At 41.2% G+C, this 17,577-nt stretch overlaps 1 protein-coding gene across 7 annotated transcripts in view; it reads left to right on the forward strand.

The window, feature by feature from the left end:
* The first annotated feature begins 275 nt into the window (after positions 1 to 275).
* The window catches only part of cdin1 (CDAN1 interacting nuclease 1), a 54,585-nt gene continuing 37,283 nt past the window's right edge, over positions 276 to 17,577 (forward strand). For 2 of the 7 annotated variants that reach the window (XM_069536016.1, XM_069536014.1), the window contains exons 1-6: positions 276 to 406; positions 631 to 759; positions 10,710 to 10,755; positions 11,727 to 11,791; positions 12,618 to 12,678; positions 15,784 to 15,856. In XM_069536016.1, the coding sequence (XP_069392117.1) occupies positions 659 to 759; positions 10,710 to 10,755; positions 11,727 to 11,791; positions 12,618 to 12,678; positions 15,784 to 15,856 (346 nt within the window). In that variant the 5' untranslated portion in view covers positions 276 to 406; positions 631 to 658. Of the gene's footprint in view, positions 504 to 630; positions 760 to 10,709; positions 10,756 to 11,726; positions 11,792 to 12,617; positions 12,679 to 15,783; positions 15,857 to 17,577 lie in introns of all 7 variants that reach the window. The other 5 variants (XM_069536017.1, XM_069536015.1, XM_069536018.1 and 2 more) reach the window with 3 other exon arrangements.

The raw sequence follows: 17,577 nt of genomic DNA on the forward strand, positions 1-17,577 counted from the left end.
CACACACACACACACACACCCTCTGTCTGTGCCTCTCTTTTCTCTCCGTCTCTTCTCCATCACTTTCTTCCCTCCACCGCACAGTTTACACATTTAAGAGAATATTTCCATTTTCCTTGGAACATTTCTCGTGTGAAAGTGAACCAGAGCATCTGTTTTCCATCTCTACTTCCTGCCTGTGTCGCCTGTTCACCGCTCGAAGCTGCAGAGAACAGAGATGTGCTGGAGAGGCAGTGAGCCGCTGGATACCGCCCCCCCTGGACACCGATAACCAATCAGAGGCCGGCATACTCAGCCTCGTGGACTAACGCACCAATCAGCGCGCCGCTCACACGAACGTCTTCTCTTCAACTTCCTAGCGGGAAGCAGCTAAACGGGAAGTAGCCACAGGCGGCTGGAAACACCGGTAAACATCACATTTGACGCATTATTTATCGCTCATCTTGTTATAAACGGAAACGTGTCGCGTTAGATAGTCAAGCAGCAAGAGGAGACGTTACGTTGTATGTATTCTTATGCTGTTATGTCCGCGTTGGTCGCAACATTAAGCTAAGTTTGTTTAGCAATGCAGCTGATTTTGACAGCTGTCATGTTGTTTACATCTCTGACCACCTGTTCCTGTTCGTGCAGGTAAACACAGAAGATAAACAAGGCAGAGATGAGGCTGTCCAGAGCTCAGTATAAGGAGATAGTGAGGTGCGCTGAACAGCTGAGACCCACCCGACAATGTATGAAGATGCTCAAGGAGAGATTTCCAAAGTAAGTGGTCACACATTGAACTGTTCCTGTCTGTGCATGAGCGAGTCCGGTGTGTGCAGCCTCTGCAGCTGTGTGTGAGACATCTGATGTGCCTGACAATCTTTTATCATTTTCAATCAGTGAGGATGTCCACAAATACACAACATGATGTGTTTACATGCATAGAGTTTCAGGGTTGAACAGCGATTGAAGAATCGGTCATCATTTACTTCAAATGTATATGATTTGTTTGCAACTCCCTGAAACTCAAAAAGTGTTTTGTGGACTCAAACACTACTCCTCCAATGTGGTGAGTAGATAATGAGTGAATATTCATTTTTGGGTGAACTCTCCCTTTAAGATAAATACAGAGCTGCATTTATCAACTGTCTGTTCATCAATGCTCCTTAGGAACATTATTTACTTTCTATTTTTTTATTCTATAATTAAATATTTATAATCCCATTTAATTCTCTTGTTATGGTCACTAATTAATTCCATACAGGTTTCATCAGAGGCTTTCACCGCAGCATTAGCCAATGCTTTGCCATGCAGCGCCTGCACATCGAGAAATCGAAGCGAGAGGTTAATGGTTGTGTTTGCCTTTCTCCTTGACACTGAGGGCCCTCACTTTATTGAACGTAACACGTGTAATCCCCCAAGGCCACCAGGACACCGCGGCTGATCCCATAGAGGTCACTTACAAAGTCACATGTATTTGGAGCTTCCTACTTCCATCGGGCCCTAATCACCAATCTAGAGGAAGGTATCGGTTCCCCAAAGGGAACTCAGTGGGTCTTGAGCCAACCTTTGTTCTCACTGTCAGCATTTTACAGAATATATCATGCATGTAAAGTGCATCCAATATCCTGTATGTTCAGGCAGCAGCACTAGGAGGCCAATTTCATGTTTATTTTGAGTTGACTTTCTCCTTTTGGTTTCCTAATCCAAACTGTCTTTAACAAACAGTCTAAATGCCAATTCTTCGAAAAGTGGTACTGGTGTGTGTAATAATTAAAGAAAAACATTGGAGTGTTTCCATTCCAATAATTCTACATGATTCTTCTCTCCCGGAGGTGCTGGCTCTTTTGTTTAGTCTTGCTGGTTATTGTTATTATTTCGTTCACCATAACCAATCTTGGGGAGGCCCTTGCACTTTAAAATCCCTGAGTCTCGTCACTGGGCCTGACAGACAGGCATGGCAGCAGTGTTTTCACAGCCTGCGAAATTATTCTGGTTGTCCAATCAGCTGAGCTGGGCTCTGGAGGGTTAGTGATTGGACTGGCAGGAAATCAGGCTCTTAAGACATAACATATCGACTAGGCCATCCATCATCTCTTAGCATGCGCTCAGGCACGGCAGTCAGCCACCCCCTCCCCACACCCCTCCTGTCCCCTCGGACTGTGTGGGAGCCTTGCCACTGCGTAAATATTGGCCAGGCTGGGGCTGGCAGGGGGAGCTGGAGGAGGGGGTGAGGCGTTTGTTGTGGACAGCAGTGTACTGAAGGAGTGGGCAAAAGATTGGTTAGGTTATAATAGCCAGAGATATAGAAAAGATGGGGATGGGATATCACATCATTTTGCGATGCATTAGGTCATTTCTAAATGATGCCAGCAATGTTGAGTAAACTGTAGATTTTAATGTTGTCTACCAGCGTCAGGGTGACTGCTTTTGTGGTACATTTTATTACTACATATATACTGTATGTATATATATATATATATACACAGTTTTCTAACTTTTTTAATATTAGCATCTGTCCAGTCAAAATATTGAAATGTAGCCCAGGTAATGTATGGAAATTCACATTACCTGCAATTACAGCGGGACTATAATTCAATATATCTATTATTGACTTTAGGAAATAATATCTTAATGATAAGAGAGTATCATGTGATCATTTTAAGGAATAAGTTAATTAAGATTTTTGAACAAATTGTAATAAAATGGCATTAAGTTATTATTATTATTATTATTATTATGTGAAGTATTAATATATGTTTGATTATTTCACAGGAGTTTTGTATATGTATTGGTGTGAGAATTTTTTTCAAATTCAAATGCTGATATATATTTTAACTATATTGCCTTAACTTTACATTTGTATTTATTTATTGTTAATATTATAGGAATTTTCAACAAATTCAGTTCTAACGATGTTGATCAATGGGAATATCCATTATCCTCAACTCTCTTAATTCTGTATTGAGAACCAAACCATTTTATAATCATTGCTTTTGATTGAGAATTCAAAGGGTGGAACATTTAAACTTGGGACAAAATTATTGTTATAGGCCATTTCAGGGTAATTTCCACGGAGCGTCTGTCAGCCTTTTTGTTGTGCTATGATTATGGGTGGTGGGAGGAGAGAAGGAGGGTCCTATAGACAGACAGAAAGAGAGAGATTGTGATGTGGAGTCCCTCATCTGTAACGGCTGCATAACACAGATGTTGGGAGTCATCTGTCAGCCTGGCCTCTCTTGCCGGGCCCGAGCTGCTCTGGGGGGAAAAGAATTGGACACGGTGCTGTCACTTTTTACCCCCACTCACAATGGAGGGACATGCAAATATCAACCCCCATTCGTGCCCTTTCTTCCTTGCCTTCCTCTTAGCCAGCCACAGTGTCCTGTCTACTATCTGGACCCTGGCTAGCATGGAGGGGCTGTGGGAGGGCTCGTTGCAGGCCGGTGTGAGGAAAAATGTGACATCAGTCCCATCAAGTCCTTCTCTTGCCACATATTAGAATTGGAAATGATGGGATGCTCTCTGAGGCCTTGCCTGGCTTCCCCCGGGTCTAGAGGGGACCCCAGTCCTTCCACCCTTTGTCCCCAGAGAGAGTGTGTGTAAGGAGGGCGAGAGAAAGAGGGAGGGTCTGTGCGAGTCCTCTGTGTCCTTCTGTGCTATATTATGAATGAATTTGGATGTAATGATTACCCCCCCTGTTTTAAAACGCCATTCAGCTCACACCTCATATGGCTTTCACAGTCATGAAAGTTAGAGGGTGTGCAGAAAGGGGGCAGATGCCTCTGTTCTGGAAAACGCTTAAAAAAACAACAAAGTCTGAAGCATCCCTCCCCTCTGAACACAACCAATGCCTCTCTCTCTCACTCACACTCACTCACACTCTCTCACACACACACTCACACTCTCTCACACTCACACTCTCTCACACTCACACTCTCTCACACACACACACACACACACACACACACACACACACACACACACACACACACACACACACACACACACACACACACACACACACACACACACACACACACACACACACACACACACAGCTCCCTGGTGAGGAGTCCCTGAACGTTTTTCGAATCGGGCCCTAATGTGCCGTTTTCATCAGCACTGAGGCGGGCTGCAATATGGTGCTGGGGCTCGCTCTGGGAATATGAATGTTGATTAAGCATGCATTCAGCCTTTTGAAATTCTGAAGAAGTGTCAGAATAATGGATGTTGAGCAAATGTCAAGCATTTGTTAATTTCTCTGTTATTTGGGGTTTATCTAGCATGATCTTTGGAAGGAAAGCGCAGGGCAGGGTTGTTGTGGCATGTGCCATTGATATGGTGATTTCTTGGCTGCAGACACTTTGTTTTTGATGGTAATATCTCGGCTCAGGACGAAGCTTAGGGAGTTGCTCATTGATTATTTATTGTGGCTGTAGTGTTTATCTCTCCTTTTTTAAACACGCTGGTTAAACCTAGGGATTTGGTAACAGGCACGGCGCATTAAACTAGCAGGCTCTTTATACATTTTGTTTAACTTACATCCCACGAACTGAAGAAAAGATGTAAGAGATTATAACTGCTTTTTTATCTATTGTATTATTTCTTAGGTGTGCCTATCATTTACAGTGTAGAACACAGTGTTAAAATGGAGATCCATTTGCAATAATTCACACCTAAACAATTTAACTGATTTAGGACTTGGCCTATTAGAGTTGTGCATTAATATTTCTAAATATTTGTGTATTTTATGTCAAACAAAATCATATAAAGTTTTGCAAATGAGAAATGTATTGGCCTTCGTCAAGTTATGTAGCTGTTGTTGTTTACAGATATAACTTTCTCACCTGAAATTTCACACTTTTATTTTGAGTTCATATCCCTTTATTAAAGCTCACCTGAATCAAGGTTTTAAAAATGTGGACGTGGATTTTTTAAATCTCTGGGAATCCCAGTTAAATGTATCATTGCTGGAGTTAACTCTGATTCCCACTGTCATCTCTGTTGAATCAACCAAGTTGCTCTGCTGCAGCTCTTGTGAAGGTAGAATTCCACCGCGATTTTACAGCCTCGAAGTGGCAATGACATTACCCAGAGACTGATCTAGTGCAGAGCCTGTGGGGGCAGCCCTGACGGCCTCCAGTGCACGGCCTCACACTTCTGACTGCCCATATTGAACAAAACACAAACTGGCAGTTGGGGCTTAGGGGCACAACCCTTGAAGGCTGAGAGGCTGGCAAACTAATTCCCCAGCTTTATGTGGTTAGATGAGCATTGGAAGGGTGAAGAGATGAATGAAGTGGGTAGGCAGAGAGGAGAAAGAGGAGAAGCTGTGCTGAGTTTACAACTTCATGTCAGGCTAAGGACTTCATGAATAATAGATGCAATCAATTACTTGATTAGGAAGCACAGGAATGACTTCTTCCTCCTCATATCGTAGGGACGTTGTCCAAGCACACTCTATAGATTGTAAAGTCTTCTCGCCTCATTGGGCTAAAAACACTGAGGCAAGCAGCCTATGGCTCAAGTACAGTAAAGGTGTGGCTTACAGTGATCCTAATGGAAGCTGTCTTGAAGGTTAAAAACTTATTGGATCATTAGACAGAAAAAAAAAAGATGTTTGAATTATTCACACAGAAAGATGAGCTATTGTGAATAAGACCGAAGTACTGTTTGCTGTTCATGGAGTTGCCGCTGTGTCGTCCCTCAATCCCCAGAGCTATACAAAGGGAAACTACAGCAGCACAGTTCAGCTGGGCAGCTATGGTGGAGTTCCTTGCCCCAGGTTCTCTGTGCATACTGCGATCAATTGCAAATGAAGAATGAAACAAATTGTCCAGAATGGTACAAGTTCCTCACCACGCTTGGGGGAGTAGGCAATTGGTCAGTGTAATGCTTTTCCTTGCCAGACTAGTGGATGCTCACCACTTGACGGATAACATGGACCTCATTTTCAATTTTCCATGAGAGTCTGCAGGAACAGCAATGACAATAATTACACTATAACAATGGCAACACACCATAGTAGTTATACCAAGTTTCGTCAGTGAAGATCCCCGGCTTTCAGGGGGAATCACAATTAGAGCAGTGACTGCGGGATCTTTCCCACTCTTTTTGCCACCATTACGTAATAGTTGTGACATCTCAGGGCACCTCAGCAGAGAGAAGTTTTAAAGATTGTAATAAAGTGGCGGGGGCTGGATAGGGGTCATATTTTTCATCTAATAGCAAAATAGTAGGCAGTGAGATGCCCTGTGGTGCTTCTGCTAAAGCCATTTGAGTGCACAGCCGCCCCCCCGCAGGCTTTTTAGGTTTTCTATGGCCTTCACATAGAGACAGGGGGTCTCGATCAGTAAATGTAATGGAATGCAACCTAAGTTGCCTTTTGGTAAATCCGACCTCAGCCGTGAAAGCTTGAAAATGTAGTCAAACATTTTTTTCTCACACTTTACAAGCCAAATATCGGGATTAGAATAAAAGTAATAATACATTTGTACAGAAACATAAAATCCCATGAAAACATGATTGCTGTAGTGTGATAGAAGGTTAGCTTTATCATTGTTTTGCAATGGGGGGAAAAAAGTAGAACAAATTTAAAGTGTAAACACGTGCACTCATTGTGCAAGTATTTGTTTGCAGCTGCACAACACACTGAGGTTTCTGTTTGTTTCTATCTCTTGTCAAAATATATCACATTTATGCATTAACACATAAAGAACTTTTTTCTTCTCTACACATTTGTTTAGCTGCTGATGATGGTAGACTTAGCAGTGAAACAGATGTTAGCCTTTTGCCTATCAGCATGTGTAATTAGCAGCATTTGCATATCCAGAGTGTTGAACCCACACTCAGCTGTTTTACACTTTATAAAATATTGATCTGTAGCAAAGTAAATGCTTAATGTATTATTGTCAGCAACTTCAAACGAAAGAAGCTCTTAGATGAGATAGAGGTGCTAACTACGCTTGGAAGGCTAATTTAGTAAAGTAATAGAGGTGTAGATAAAAGTAGAATGTCTTTATACAGAAAAGGTGAATCATTCCATCCATGCCATTCACTTCTCAATATAGCTTCATCGCCATTAGTAAAAATATGTGCGATGCCTCAATTAGCCAGTTCCATGCCCCGAAGAGTCGCGCCATGCAACACTCTCTGCATGCAGATCCACCAAATGCTAAGCACTGTCGCAGCACATGATACCAACGCCATTAGCCAGGTGGCTTTCATTACCTAAATTACAGCTATTGTTTATAATTAATTATTTGTAAATAGGAAGATTCCGAATATAATTGATAGCTAGAATTTCACCCATATCCTATTAATTAGGTCGATGGGAATTTCCAGGCTTTTCCCTGTGTGTGTGTGTGTGTGTGTGTGTGTGTGTGTGTGTGTGTGTGTAGGGGGGGCTTTTTTCCGCCATGTATGCCCAAGACACTGACACACTCTGAATGCACACAGAGATCAGGCAATTCCACAGTCAAAGTTGAATTTGTCAGATTCACAAGCAGTGGATAGCCTAGCTTAATAGAGCCTGAAGCACTGACCAGACAGGCATACCAGCTCAGTGACAAAGTGAAAGTCCCTAATTGTTTTTAATTTAATCTGCTGCTTTACTATTTTGGGTGCCAGTGCATATTAATGCTCCGTCTTATGTTGTAAGGAAGGGTAATTAGGTTGAGAGTGAATGATTCCCAAACCACTCTTCTGTCTCCCAGCCTTCTGTTTCCCCATGTTCTAAATTATTTCCTAGAGGGAGGGATTTTTATTATTCTTTTTTTTTTCTTCCCACATAAAGGTCAATGTGGGAATATGCTGCAGTGTCACAGACTCTTTTTGAAATGGATTTTCAAAGGTTTTATTTATTTGCTGGAATATTTTTCAATAACTGAACACAAGACTGAAACCTAAATTATTAAATCAAGGCGTATGACGGGGTTGATGAATTCATTTTTTTACATTGAATAAAAAAAATAAGAAATGCATTTATTTATTTTCAGCTATAAAATATAAAGCTCATGTCTTCCAGTTTTAGGTGTAACTCCAAGAGCAAAGTTTTAACTGATATTAAAACAAATTAAATGAATATATCCCTCTCGTTTTAGTAATTATACAAAAGCTTATCATTCTGCTTTAATGTGCATACATTTCCTACCAATACGTAGTTAGTTTGTTCAGATGTTAAACAATTTGAATCAATACAACCCTCTCTCTTTGGTTCTATTTTGGTCTACAATTTTTAAGTGTCGTTAAATGGGAAAATGTTTAAAATCTTTGTCACTATTTATAAAATTACACAGCCACTAATCCTGCTGCTCTCGTGTGCATAAATCTGATACCTGGGCTTTTGGTAAATGCTAAAAAAAAAAAAAGAAAAGACAAATGCATTATTCTGGTTTTGGAATATATATTTTTCCTTTTGGTTTGTTTTTATAACCACTGAGCCCGGGTTGAATTCCTTCAAATGCTGATATCATGAGTTAAGGAGGTGGATATATTACAGTGAAAATGTAATGCTACTGTTCAGCAGGCAGATCAGATCTCCATTGTAACACTGCACTTGGCTCCATATTTTAGCATGGAGTGAGCATACTGTGCCCAGGAGAGCACAGGTTGGATATACATTAATGTAAAGCCTGCGATAACTTACTATTAATGTCTGTCAAATGGAAAAAGGGGCATTATACAATATGAGCTCAGTGTAAAACTTGACAGACCCAATAAAATGCAGACTTTTTTTGGTTTGAATCCAGATATCTGTGCCCATCTCCCTCGTTTTTTTTATATTCTTAAAATTTGACAATATTTAGCTTGTTTCAATATTTGACCTATTTTGAGCATTTGTGGCGCAGTCTGTTTTTGGTCTGCACAAACTGATTAAGGTGAGAAAGAGAAACAAAAGGCTCCAAAGTTTTTAGTGTTTTTGAAACAGATATGTTTTCCCAGATATTAAGAGCAGTTTATGTCCCTTTTAAAGTTAACAGGGTATAGATTTAGCAATTAGGCAGTAATCATGCTCATTATAGAGAGTAATCCATTTAAAGCCTAACAGATGTCTGTTCCGACGGGGGGATCTCGATGGTCCCATGCCAACAATAAGGCTGTAATGTTGCTGAAATGCTCAGGTGCAAGGTTGAAGTGTGGAGGAATTTCTTTTCTCCCCTTAAGTGTCTACATGTTGACAGTTGATCATTTAATGGCCCACTTAATTGCAGTGGCCCCTTCATCCCCAAGCATCATTGTAAGTTAATGCTGAGGTGGCAATGTTTTTTTGACTGTTTCCCCCCCTCTCCTCCTTTACTTCAAACGTTTTGTCCTCCTCTTGTGTGACTGTAACTTTGTAGTCGACTCATCTGTGTGATGGGTTGAGATTCACAGAGTTGTTCTCCAGCCAGAGCATTAAAACGGTTTTAAATCCACCATCTGGAGAACCCGAGATGACGTCTTTGGTGGGTTCAGTGATTATAAAGTGCTAAACTATTCCAGCGGCTGAAATTCTTTTATTAAGATATGGTCACAAGGCTGGGACTTCAGATAGAAATCACTGTTTGAGATTCCTTTGGCTTTGTTTACATGCCACATGGTTATTTCATGGTTTATAGTGATTGATGTTGAAGGCCTTTGTGGGCTCAATATTTCAATGCAGATTGGAAGCATCGACTCCACATCAGTATTTACATACCGTTCTCAGGTGACTTGTAACGAAAAGTCCATTAAATTTAACAATCAAATGTACTGAGAGCAGTACATGGAGACACGGAACCACTGGAGACCACCACAGAGCAGGTTGAATGTGTGTGCTCATGCCTCTGCAGAAGCTTTATGTTTGTTTTATATGCAGGGCGGAGGTGTGTACCATCCAATTAGAATAATATCTGTCACCACTTTAACTATCTTCAACCCAAAGGATGCTGTGGGGGCTGGGGAGGGATATCGAGGGGGCTGCTAGTCCCTGTTGGAGCTGCCTGTTTTCCAGGTTTGCCTCGCTGCCAGGTGTTTGACATTGACTGGAGCTGGAGATGAATGTAGCTTATGGCAACCCATGGAATTGACCGACTCCTGGGAGTCCGAGCTTCCTGCAGTGAAAGTTTCCATTTTCAAAGCTCATCAGTTGCAGTGGGGGGGCTCCCGAATGGCCCATATGCCAGCACCGACAGTGAGGCAGGAAAACTTTCTCATATCTGTATATTGCTTCAGTAGTCGCACAAACAAATGCAGAGGCTCACAGCGGTCATCTCTGCAAAGAAATATTTACTGACCCAGGGAGTGTAATTGCTGATGAATGCAGTGTTTTTCCCCAGCGAATGGACTTGAACCCTATTAATTATTTCCAAGAATGTCATTAAATTCTCTCTAATTTTTCCATGTTTATTTTAGTTATGCAGTCTTGCATTTGCATGATTTTTACTGCTCTTCTAATCATGAACAATATAGCTTTCAATGCTCTGAGAGAGAGAGAGAAATATGAAGATGGTATGAGTGAAAGGAGAACGGGCTATATTTTTTTCATCTCTCATACCACACACTAACTCCCCCTTTCTCGAACCCCCACGCCATCGTGGCTGGAATCCTTTGTCAGAGGTGTTCATCTGGAACAACTTTGCCACACTTGTTTTCATGTTCTTTTAGATTACAGGGCAGCTGGCTCCGGCTTTGAAGCTCCCCCTCTCCCTTTGTCTCTGTGCAATGCACTCTGGTAATTAACTTTGTCCTTCTTTTATTTGTTCCAGTCACTCGCAGTCCACTCTTCTGAGCATCTTCTCCCTGGAGTACCAGGTTAGAAGTTTTCTTCCTTTGTGAGCCCTGACAGGTGCCTAATTGAATGATGAATGTCCCTTTATTTCTTTGTAATTGAACTGCCAGCTCTCTGATTGGTTTGGAGGATGCCCCCCCCCTCACCATACCCACGTCTATTTCACCCCCACCCCCCCCACACCACCACCACCCCCTCCTCCTTCTCCTCACGTTCACGTTGAGGGCCCTTGCTTGCCTGAGCCTCAGTGGATGTCTGCCAAGCCTTCCCATCCATCTGTCTAATAACATCTAGCCCCTGCTTATTTGGTGGACCTGTAATAAATTATGCTAAACCATTATTATTCTGACAATAATAATTTCCCCGTGTAGTGTGGCTGCGTGTGCTAAATGTTTGCTGACTCGCACTGTCACTGCTGCTTTCCACGGCTGACAGCGGATGATGATAAATGGCCGCTGCCGCCAGTGGCAGAAGGCAGCACAGGCAGAAAATGGAGTCATTTATCATCCCCCTGACAGGTGTCAGTCACACTGCCCGTCTCTGTGGAATTACATTTTTTTTGTGTAGTAGTTTTTAAATAAGTTGTTTTTTAACCAATGCTCTTCCTCTTTTATCCCGTCCGGCTCCCTCTCAGAGAAAAATGGCAATTGAATTGCATGGAAATGTCAGAGTGTGGGATGTGGAATAGGGTCATTGTTAGATCGAAAAAGGGGAAATGAAGACAAGGTTTCGAGTGAGGGGGGTAGAGGGGAATGGGGGTCTGAACAAGGTTGTCTTGGCACACTTTGACCCCGACAAACTTATTGAAATTAAATTACTCTGACCCAAGATCCTACACTCCCCTGCACATGTTCATGTACAATAGAGCACGAAAGAGCAGCCTGGGCTGCTTTAGGAATGGATGTAAAATGTAAAGCCTTGGTCTCCTAATAAATAATATTATATTATTATTGCTGTTATGGTTTTTAATTTACATTTTTCATCTCTGAGACAGAAACGAACCAAAAGAACAATCTCAAGACATCACGCCCCAGACGTCATTGAAAGCCACTATCAAAGGTGCTGTATTCATACTGTAATACTTTACTGCGATTCTTTCTTCTGTCTTGCTCTCTGTTTATCTTCCCCTCATCTCTATCACTGTTTTTTTTATCTGTCTCCCACTTGTGTGTGTGTGTTCTCTTTGTCTTCCCTGTTGTCTGACTGTGGAGGGGACTTGCCAAAGTCACATGAGAGTAGGTGGGCCACCATGACAGATATAATCTCCTCTAAACAAATCACCACCCTCAGGATTCATTCCAGACCTCCACTTGCACCTGCTAAGCTAAAGCTCTGTTCTCCATGTCAAACTGAAAGCATAAAAAAAAAAGTAAATAATCAGCCTTTGGACATTTTCCTTACACAGGCTTATGATGGGATGATTATCTTTTAATTCCATAAATACAGATAAATTAGAAAAAACAGACTGTAGGGGGACTGCCTCTTTGCATATTACAATTAGCCTTTATCTAGCTTATTAGGCCATTGTTCTGGGGAAAACAAAGCTGGATAATGCACTTCTAATCCACTTACAACAACAAACCTCAGAGATGATCTGGGTAAGATCTGAGGGGAGCTGCTGTTTTTTTGCTGGCGAGGGAAAAAAGGCTTTTTGGGCGGCAGGGGTTAACTAACTATCATATGCTTGTCTGGCGTCAAGGAAATTTGAAGCCCTTCAAGCACTGCTGTTTAAACCGCACCAAGCCTGCCATATGCCACCTAGGGCAAAGTCATCAGGGACATTAGCATGTCTTGGCTAGCCTGGTCTAGTCCCCTCTACCCTTCTGTCTGCCTTTGTGGGCCACGTCTTTTTTTCTCACTGCTGTTGTCCTTTGTCATAATGAAGGTATCTAAATGAAAGCAAGGCACATCCCACTGCTCCTGTTCTTCTGGAGTTGGCCAATGAGGTAATGACATAACCTTTAGTTTTTTCTCTGTCGTCTTTGATTCTTCCTTTGATTCTTCCTTTTTTCTATAAATAGACACATCGAAGTTGGCTGCACTATTGATAACAACCCCACCCCCCCTCGTCTGTTAGTCATTATCAAAATTGGTAAAATAGTTTCCTTCATTATCAATTATTTGATGTAATTAAGTCGCTGCCATTAGGCAGATGTGAAAATACTTTTTGTGTTTTATTATGTAATTTTGCAAATTGCAGTTCAGGCAGAGTTGCTGCAGGTGAGGACGGGGTCAGTGGTTAATTCCTCTCTTCATCACTTCATCAGTTGTTGACTTTACTCAGGTTGTAGAATTTACTTTGGTTGATATAGTAGTGATTGCAAACTTACATTTGAAAAGATGTGAAGTTGAAAGAAGTGTTAAGATTAAAAGTAAGCTGAGGGTGTTTGTGGCTGTTATAAAATAGCCACTTGTGTTTCTTACAGTATTTACTAGTAATTCAGTGAATTATATATAATAATAATTATTTAAAAGTTAAAGAATCAACCAGCAGTTTTTTCTCTGTGAAGCTAAAATAGTTGAATAATTATTATTCACTCTTTATAATATAATACAATGTATTTTAGATAATCACATGCTTTTAAATCAAACTGAAATCTTTGCATTCTTAAATTTATTTTCGATTTGCATACATTGTTAGTCATGCCGTTTTCTCCTATTTTGATCGTGTCAATGAGCTGCGTGACCTTTTTAACATATTTAAATGCACATTTAAATTTTTATCGGCGCTTACGCCGGGCAATGAGATTTGAGGGTTTCTTCTAAAATAAGAGTAGTTCATATGCATCAGTGGCACCTCAAAGCTAACTGCCATTATTCATTCTCCATTTAATTGACACATGTTTTTTTTTTCCTCCAAAGGATTAAATCCAGCTCAGAGATAACTGTCTATGAACCATTTAACTGTCATTTTAATATGCTACTTAACATTTAAACCAAGCACTCATGGTCTCCCAGATCGCTAATTGATGTAGTTTCATCCCTTTTATGAGACAATATATCTCCAACAGAGGGAAATTATTAACAATGATGAAAACTATTCATGGATTTCCTCTTTTGCCCGCAGAAGAAGTACATGAACAAGGTTTCTAAATTTTTCTAAACGTTTTTTTGCATGCTTTGTTAGAATTTTTATGTAAAGGTCACTCAAACATACAGGGTTTAGAGCAGAAGCGGTTGTGCTGGATTGTATGTGACACCCATTGGCTTTGTGGGCTAATAAAACCAGAATTTTACTGAACAATAATTATTTTCTGCAGGAATCTCACACTCTGTGAATTTTAGTCACATGTAACACACATGAATTGCTGTGGTCTGACTTGAGAGAGGAGATGGACTCATGATTAATATGAAAATTAGGAAGACGCAAGTACCTGAACTAATCAGGTGGTCCTTATTCAGCCTGGGCCAGCGTGGGTAATGTTGCCATTTTTCATGTGTCAGCCCTGATGCAGGTTACCAGGAATGTGACGCTCTCTTGTTATCCAACAGTGTGAATGGAGAGCAAGGCAATGAGCACAAAGAGAACAGGACTGAGAGAGGAGAAGATGAGGAGAGAAGATGAGGAGAGCAAATGAGTGTTGGGGAGAGGAGAGACGACTAGCTGCAGGCTAAAGATGCAAAGTCTGAAATGCTATCAGAGGTCTTAATGAAGATATAAACTCGACGCTCACCCCTTAATTATTATAGACATGTTTAGCCTTTTTACAAGCTGCCTTCTTAGTGCAATATTATGGAGATGTTAACATATACTACTCCGGGTAAAAAGACATTGTTTAGACAGAAGCCTCGCTGCTCCCAGCGTTACCAGGAAGCATCAGAGAGAAGATGAAACGCACCATTCTCACTACAAGCTGAGGGCAAATTCACTTTTAGTCCCCAATTATGCTAACAAGAGAAAAAATGATCTTTGGCTGCAAGTGGTTGTGTCTCATAACAAACTGACTTAGAAATGGCAAAGTCTTCAAGCTATGTTTTAATTCCCTAAACACTGATGAGGCTGTGAAATTTACTCCTGAATAACTCAATGTGTCCGCTTATTTGCAGCATATATATTGTTTAAACAGATCAAAAGCAATACTTAAAATATAGTTATATATATATTTATATTTGTAAAATATATATATACCAATATATCTATACATGAAACATTTTACTGCCTAGTATCAGTTTCGACATTGGCCCCCAAAAATCCACATCGGTTGAGCTCTAATTAAAAGATATACTTGGCATAAAGTATTTGTATTGGCCAACTAATCGGTAATATCGATATCAGCCCATCACACCCCAAAATTCCACTGCTTCCGTTGTGAAAGGAAAGCAGTCGGGAAGTCTCCTTTCATATCATTCATTATTGCTCCTTTACCTGTCAGAGCTTCTCCCTGCACACAGACTGAAACCCTGCACACCTCTCAAGGTTTCTTTGAGTTCAAAGAGTACCGCAGCCATAGGTTCTATCCTTCCTATTGAGGAGTACATTCCCACAGTCCCTCTGGTGTGTCCTGTTGGTTCCTACAGTTTTGCCTCGGTGATCATTCAATGATTAAAGCTCTACATTGTCTCCAGCCTGGGCAGAGTGTGCACTGCTTTTTCATACAAGATGAGAGACTACAGTTGTCCGTTTGACAGAGGCAAAGGCAATTCAGCTTGGTAGCTTGGCTGCGTAATAGGCAATCTCTTGTTCCTGTGGGAAAGGTTATTGCAAAGCAAGGCTTTCAAAGACCAATTTGCAAAGGGATTGTCGAGAGTTGGGTCAAGGTTTGAAAACGTAATAATATAATTTAGAGACATTACAATCATTATTATCCATGTGACATCAGCCCATGTTAGACTGGCTGTGTAATTTCAGTGCCATATTCTTGGGCTCTTTGAAATATGTCTGTACTTCCTGCTAGATATGTGAGATTTAGTCTAAAGGTTTGTAAATGGAGCAAGAGGAATAACAATTCCACTATCCCAATGTTTTGAAGCTGCATTAAGTCAATATTGATGCCATAGTCTGTTTTATATTAAGGTTAATTCCACTTTTTTGCTTTCCAATCTATGAAAAGGTGGATTTGTCTCCTGCACTGATGGCTCGCATCATCCTGGACAGATTCCTTCAGGACCTGGAGGGTGGAATGCGTGAGTAACACTTTTCCATTTCCCTTTGTGTCCTTTCTATCATTCCCCCCATCATTCTTAATTGTAGCACTTTGTCTTTTGAATCTCTTTCTGTTTAAGTCCCAATTTCTGCTCTTGCTGCTGTATTTTCAGCCTGTCGAAGCCTAATGAGACACAGACCACATTTAGTGGTAGCTGCATCCCAGGGCACATGACTGGCAATTAAGCACTGTGTGGACCACCCACCTCTCAACTGCGGTGTGGATCAATGCTAGCTCACCTCATCAGTGTTATTTATAACAGCCCTGATTTCTCCCCTTGCCCTCCTCCATCCCCCAATGCATCCATCTGCCTCTACCGTCTCTCCCCTCATCCCCTTCTCTTACTCTGTCCATACTGGTGATTGCTGCAGAAAGTGAGTTGATGGAAAGTGTTGTAGAAAAAGCAAACCTTTCCTCTGTATCGCTGATGGACATGGAGATACAAATATTTTTAAATGTGTCAAAGACATTGTCCGGAATTTGTAGTTATATTCATTTCATGACTAGACATTTCTTGTATCTTCTGAAAAAAAATGTTTCAGGAGAGATACCAACAGTTAAACTTGCGTTTGATAATATTTAATTCCCTTTCTCTTTCCTTTTTCGACTCTTATCCTGGGATTACCAAAAAATAGGCATATCCTGAGGCCTGGGTGTGTGTATCCGTGGAGTAGTCAGTGCTTTGAGAGTGAATCGCATGATGTCAAAAAGACGTGCTTCCAATTTAATCAAGAAAGAGATTAAAGTGGATGTGTGTTATTTTCAACTTCGCCACAGCACAGCCATTTGTCAAAGTCAAAGATGTGATTGCTTTGGACCCACCGTTATCCACTGCCTGTCAAAATACTAGTCTGAGCAGCTTGTAGAACAGGGCAGGAGGAGCACTCCGTCTCAGATAATAGCACATCGCATCCCTCCATCTCCATACAGTGAAAACATGCTTTATTATTGCTCAGAATGGATTTGTAGCCGATGAAACTTTGCGGATGATCGTTGTTTAATTTCAAAACAGTGTTGTAACCATCTTGTTGTAACCGTCTTAGCGTTTGCAGGCTAGTGAGCAATGTCATGGCCATGGTTCTTGTCAAAAGCGATTGCACAGATGGCTTTTACAGGATAGTCACAGATTCATATTTGCCGAACTAAGGACACACACAATGAAAAATCTGATATGATTTAGATCAGATTAAAATTCAGTTAAAATTTCATCTGGTAAAATAGTTTGACCATTATCTACTGAAATACTTTTTAAATGCAGCTTTAATTCGACAGTGCTGTTCCAGTGTTGCCCGTTGTAAAGTCAGTGGCCGTGAGGGTGACTTTTGTTTTTAAAGAGCTTCTCTGCAATCTCCTCGTGACCTGCTTGGCTGTCGCAAATGAATTGCTGCCCACTGGGCTGCCCGGTCAAAGTGTCCAATCTCCCCGTGTGTATATTAGACTCCATTAATGTGGTTCCATTATGAAACAATGCAAGGATAATTGTCTTTGTTGGCAATTAGCTAACAGGTTGGTTCAGTGCTATTGGCAGGCATATCTGTCATGCCCCCCTACAAGCCCCAGAGTGCGCTCCAGCATGCACGAGTGTGTTCGTGTGTGTGTGTGCTTTTGTCGGACTCCATAGGGAAGGCAGGCAGGCACACTGCAAAGATCAATAGACTTCTATATAAGGGACATTACCCCCAACTGGGTGAGTGGCTTGCC

Source organism: Paralichthys olivaceus, chromosome 12 (assembly GCF_024713975.1).
Source record: "Paralichthys olivaceus isolate ysfri-2021 chromosome 12, ASM2471397v2, whole genome shotgun sequence".
NCBI classification, from domain to species: domain Eukaryota; kingdom Metazoa; phylum Chordata; class Actinopteri; order Pleuronectiformes; family Paralichthyidae; genus Paralichthys; species Paralichthys olivaceus.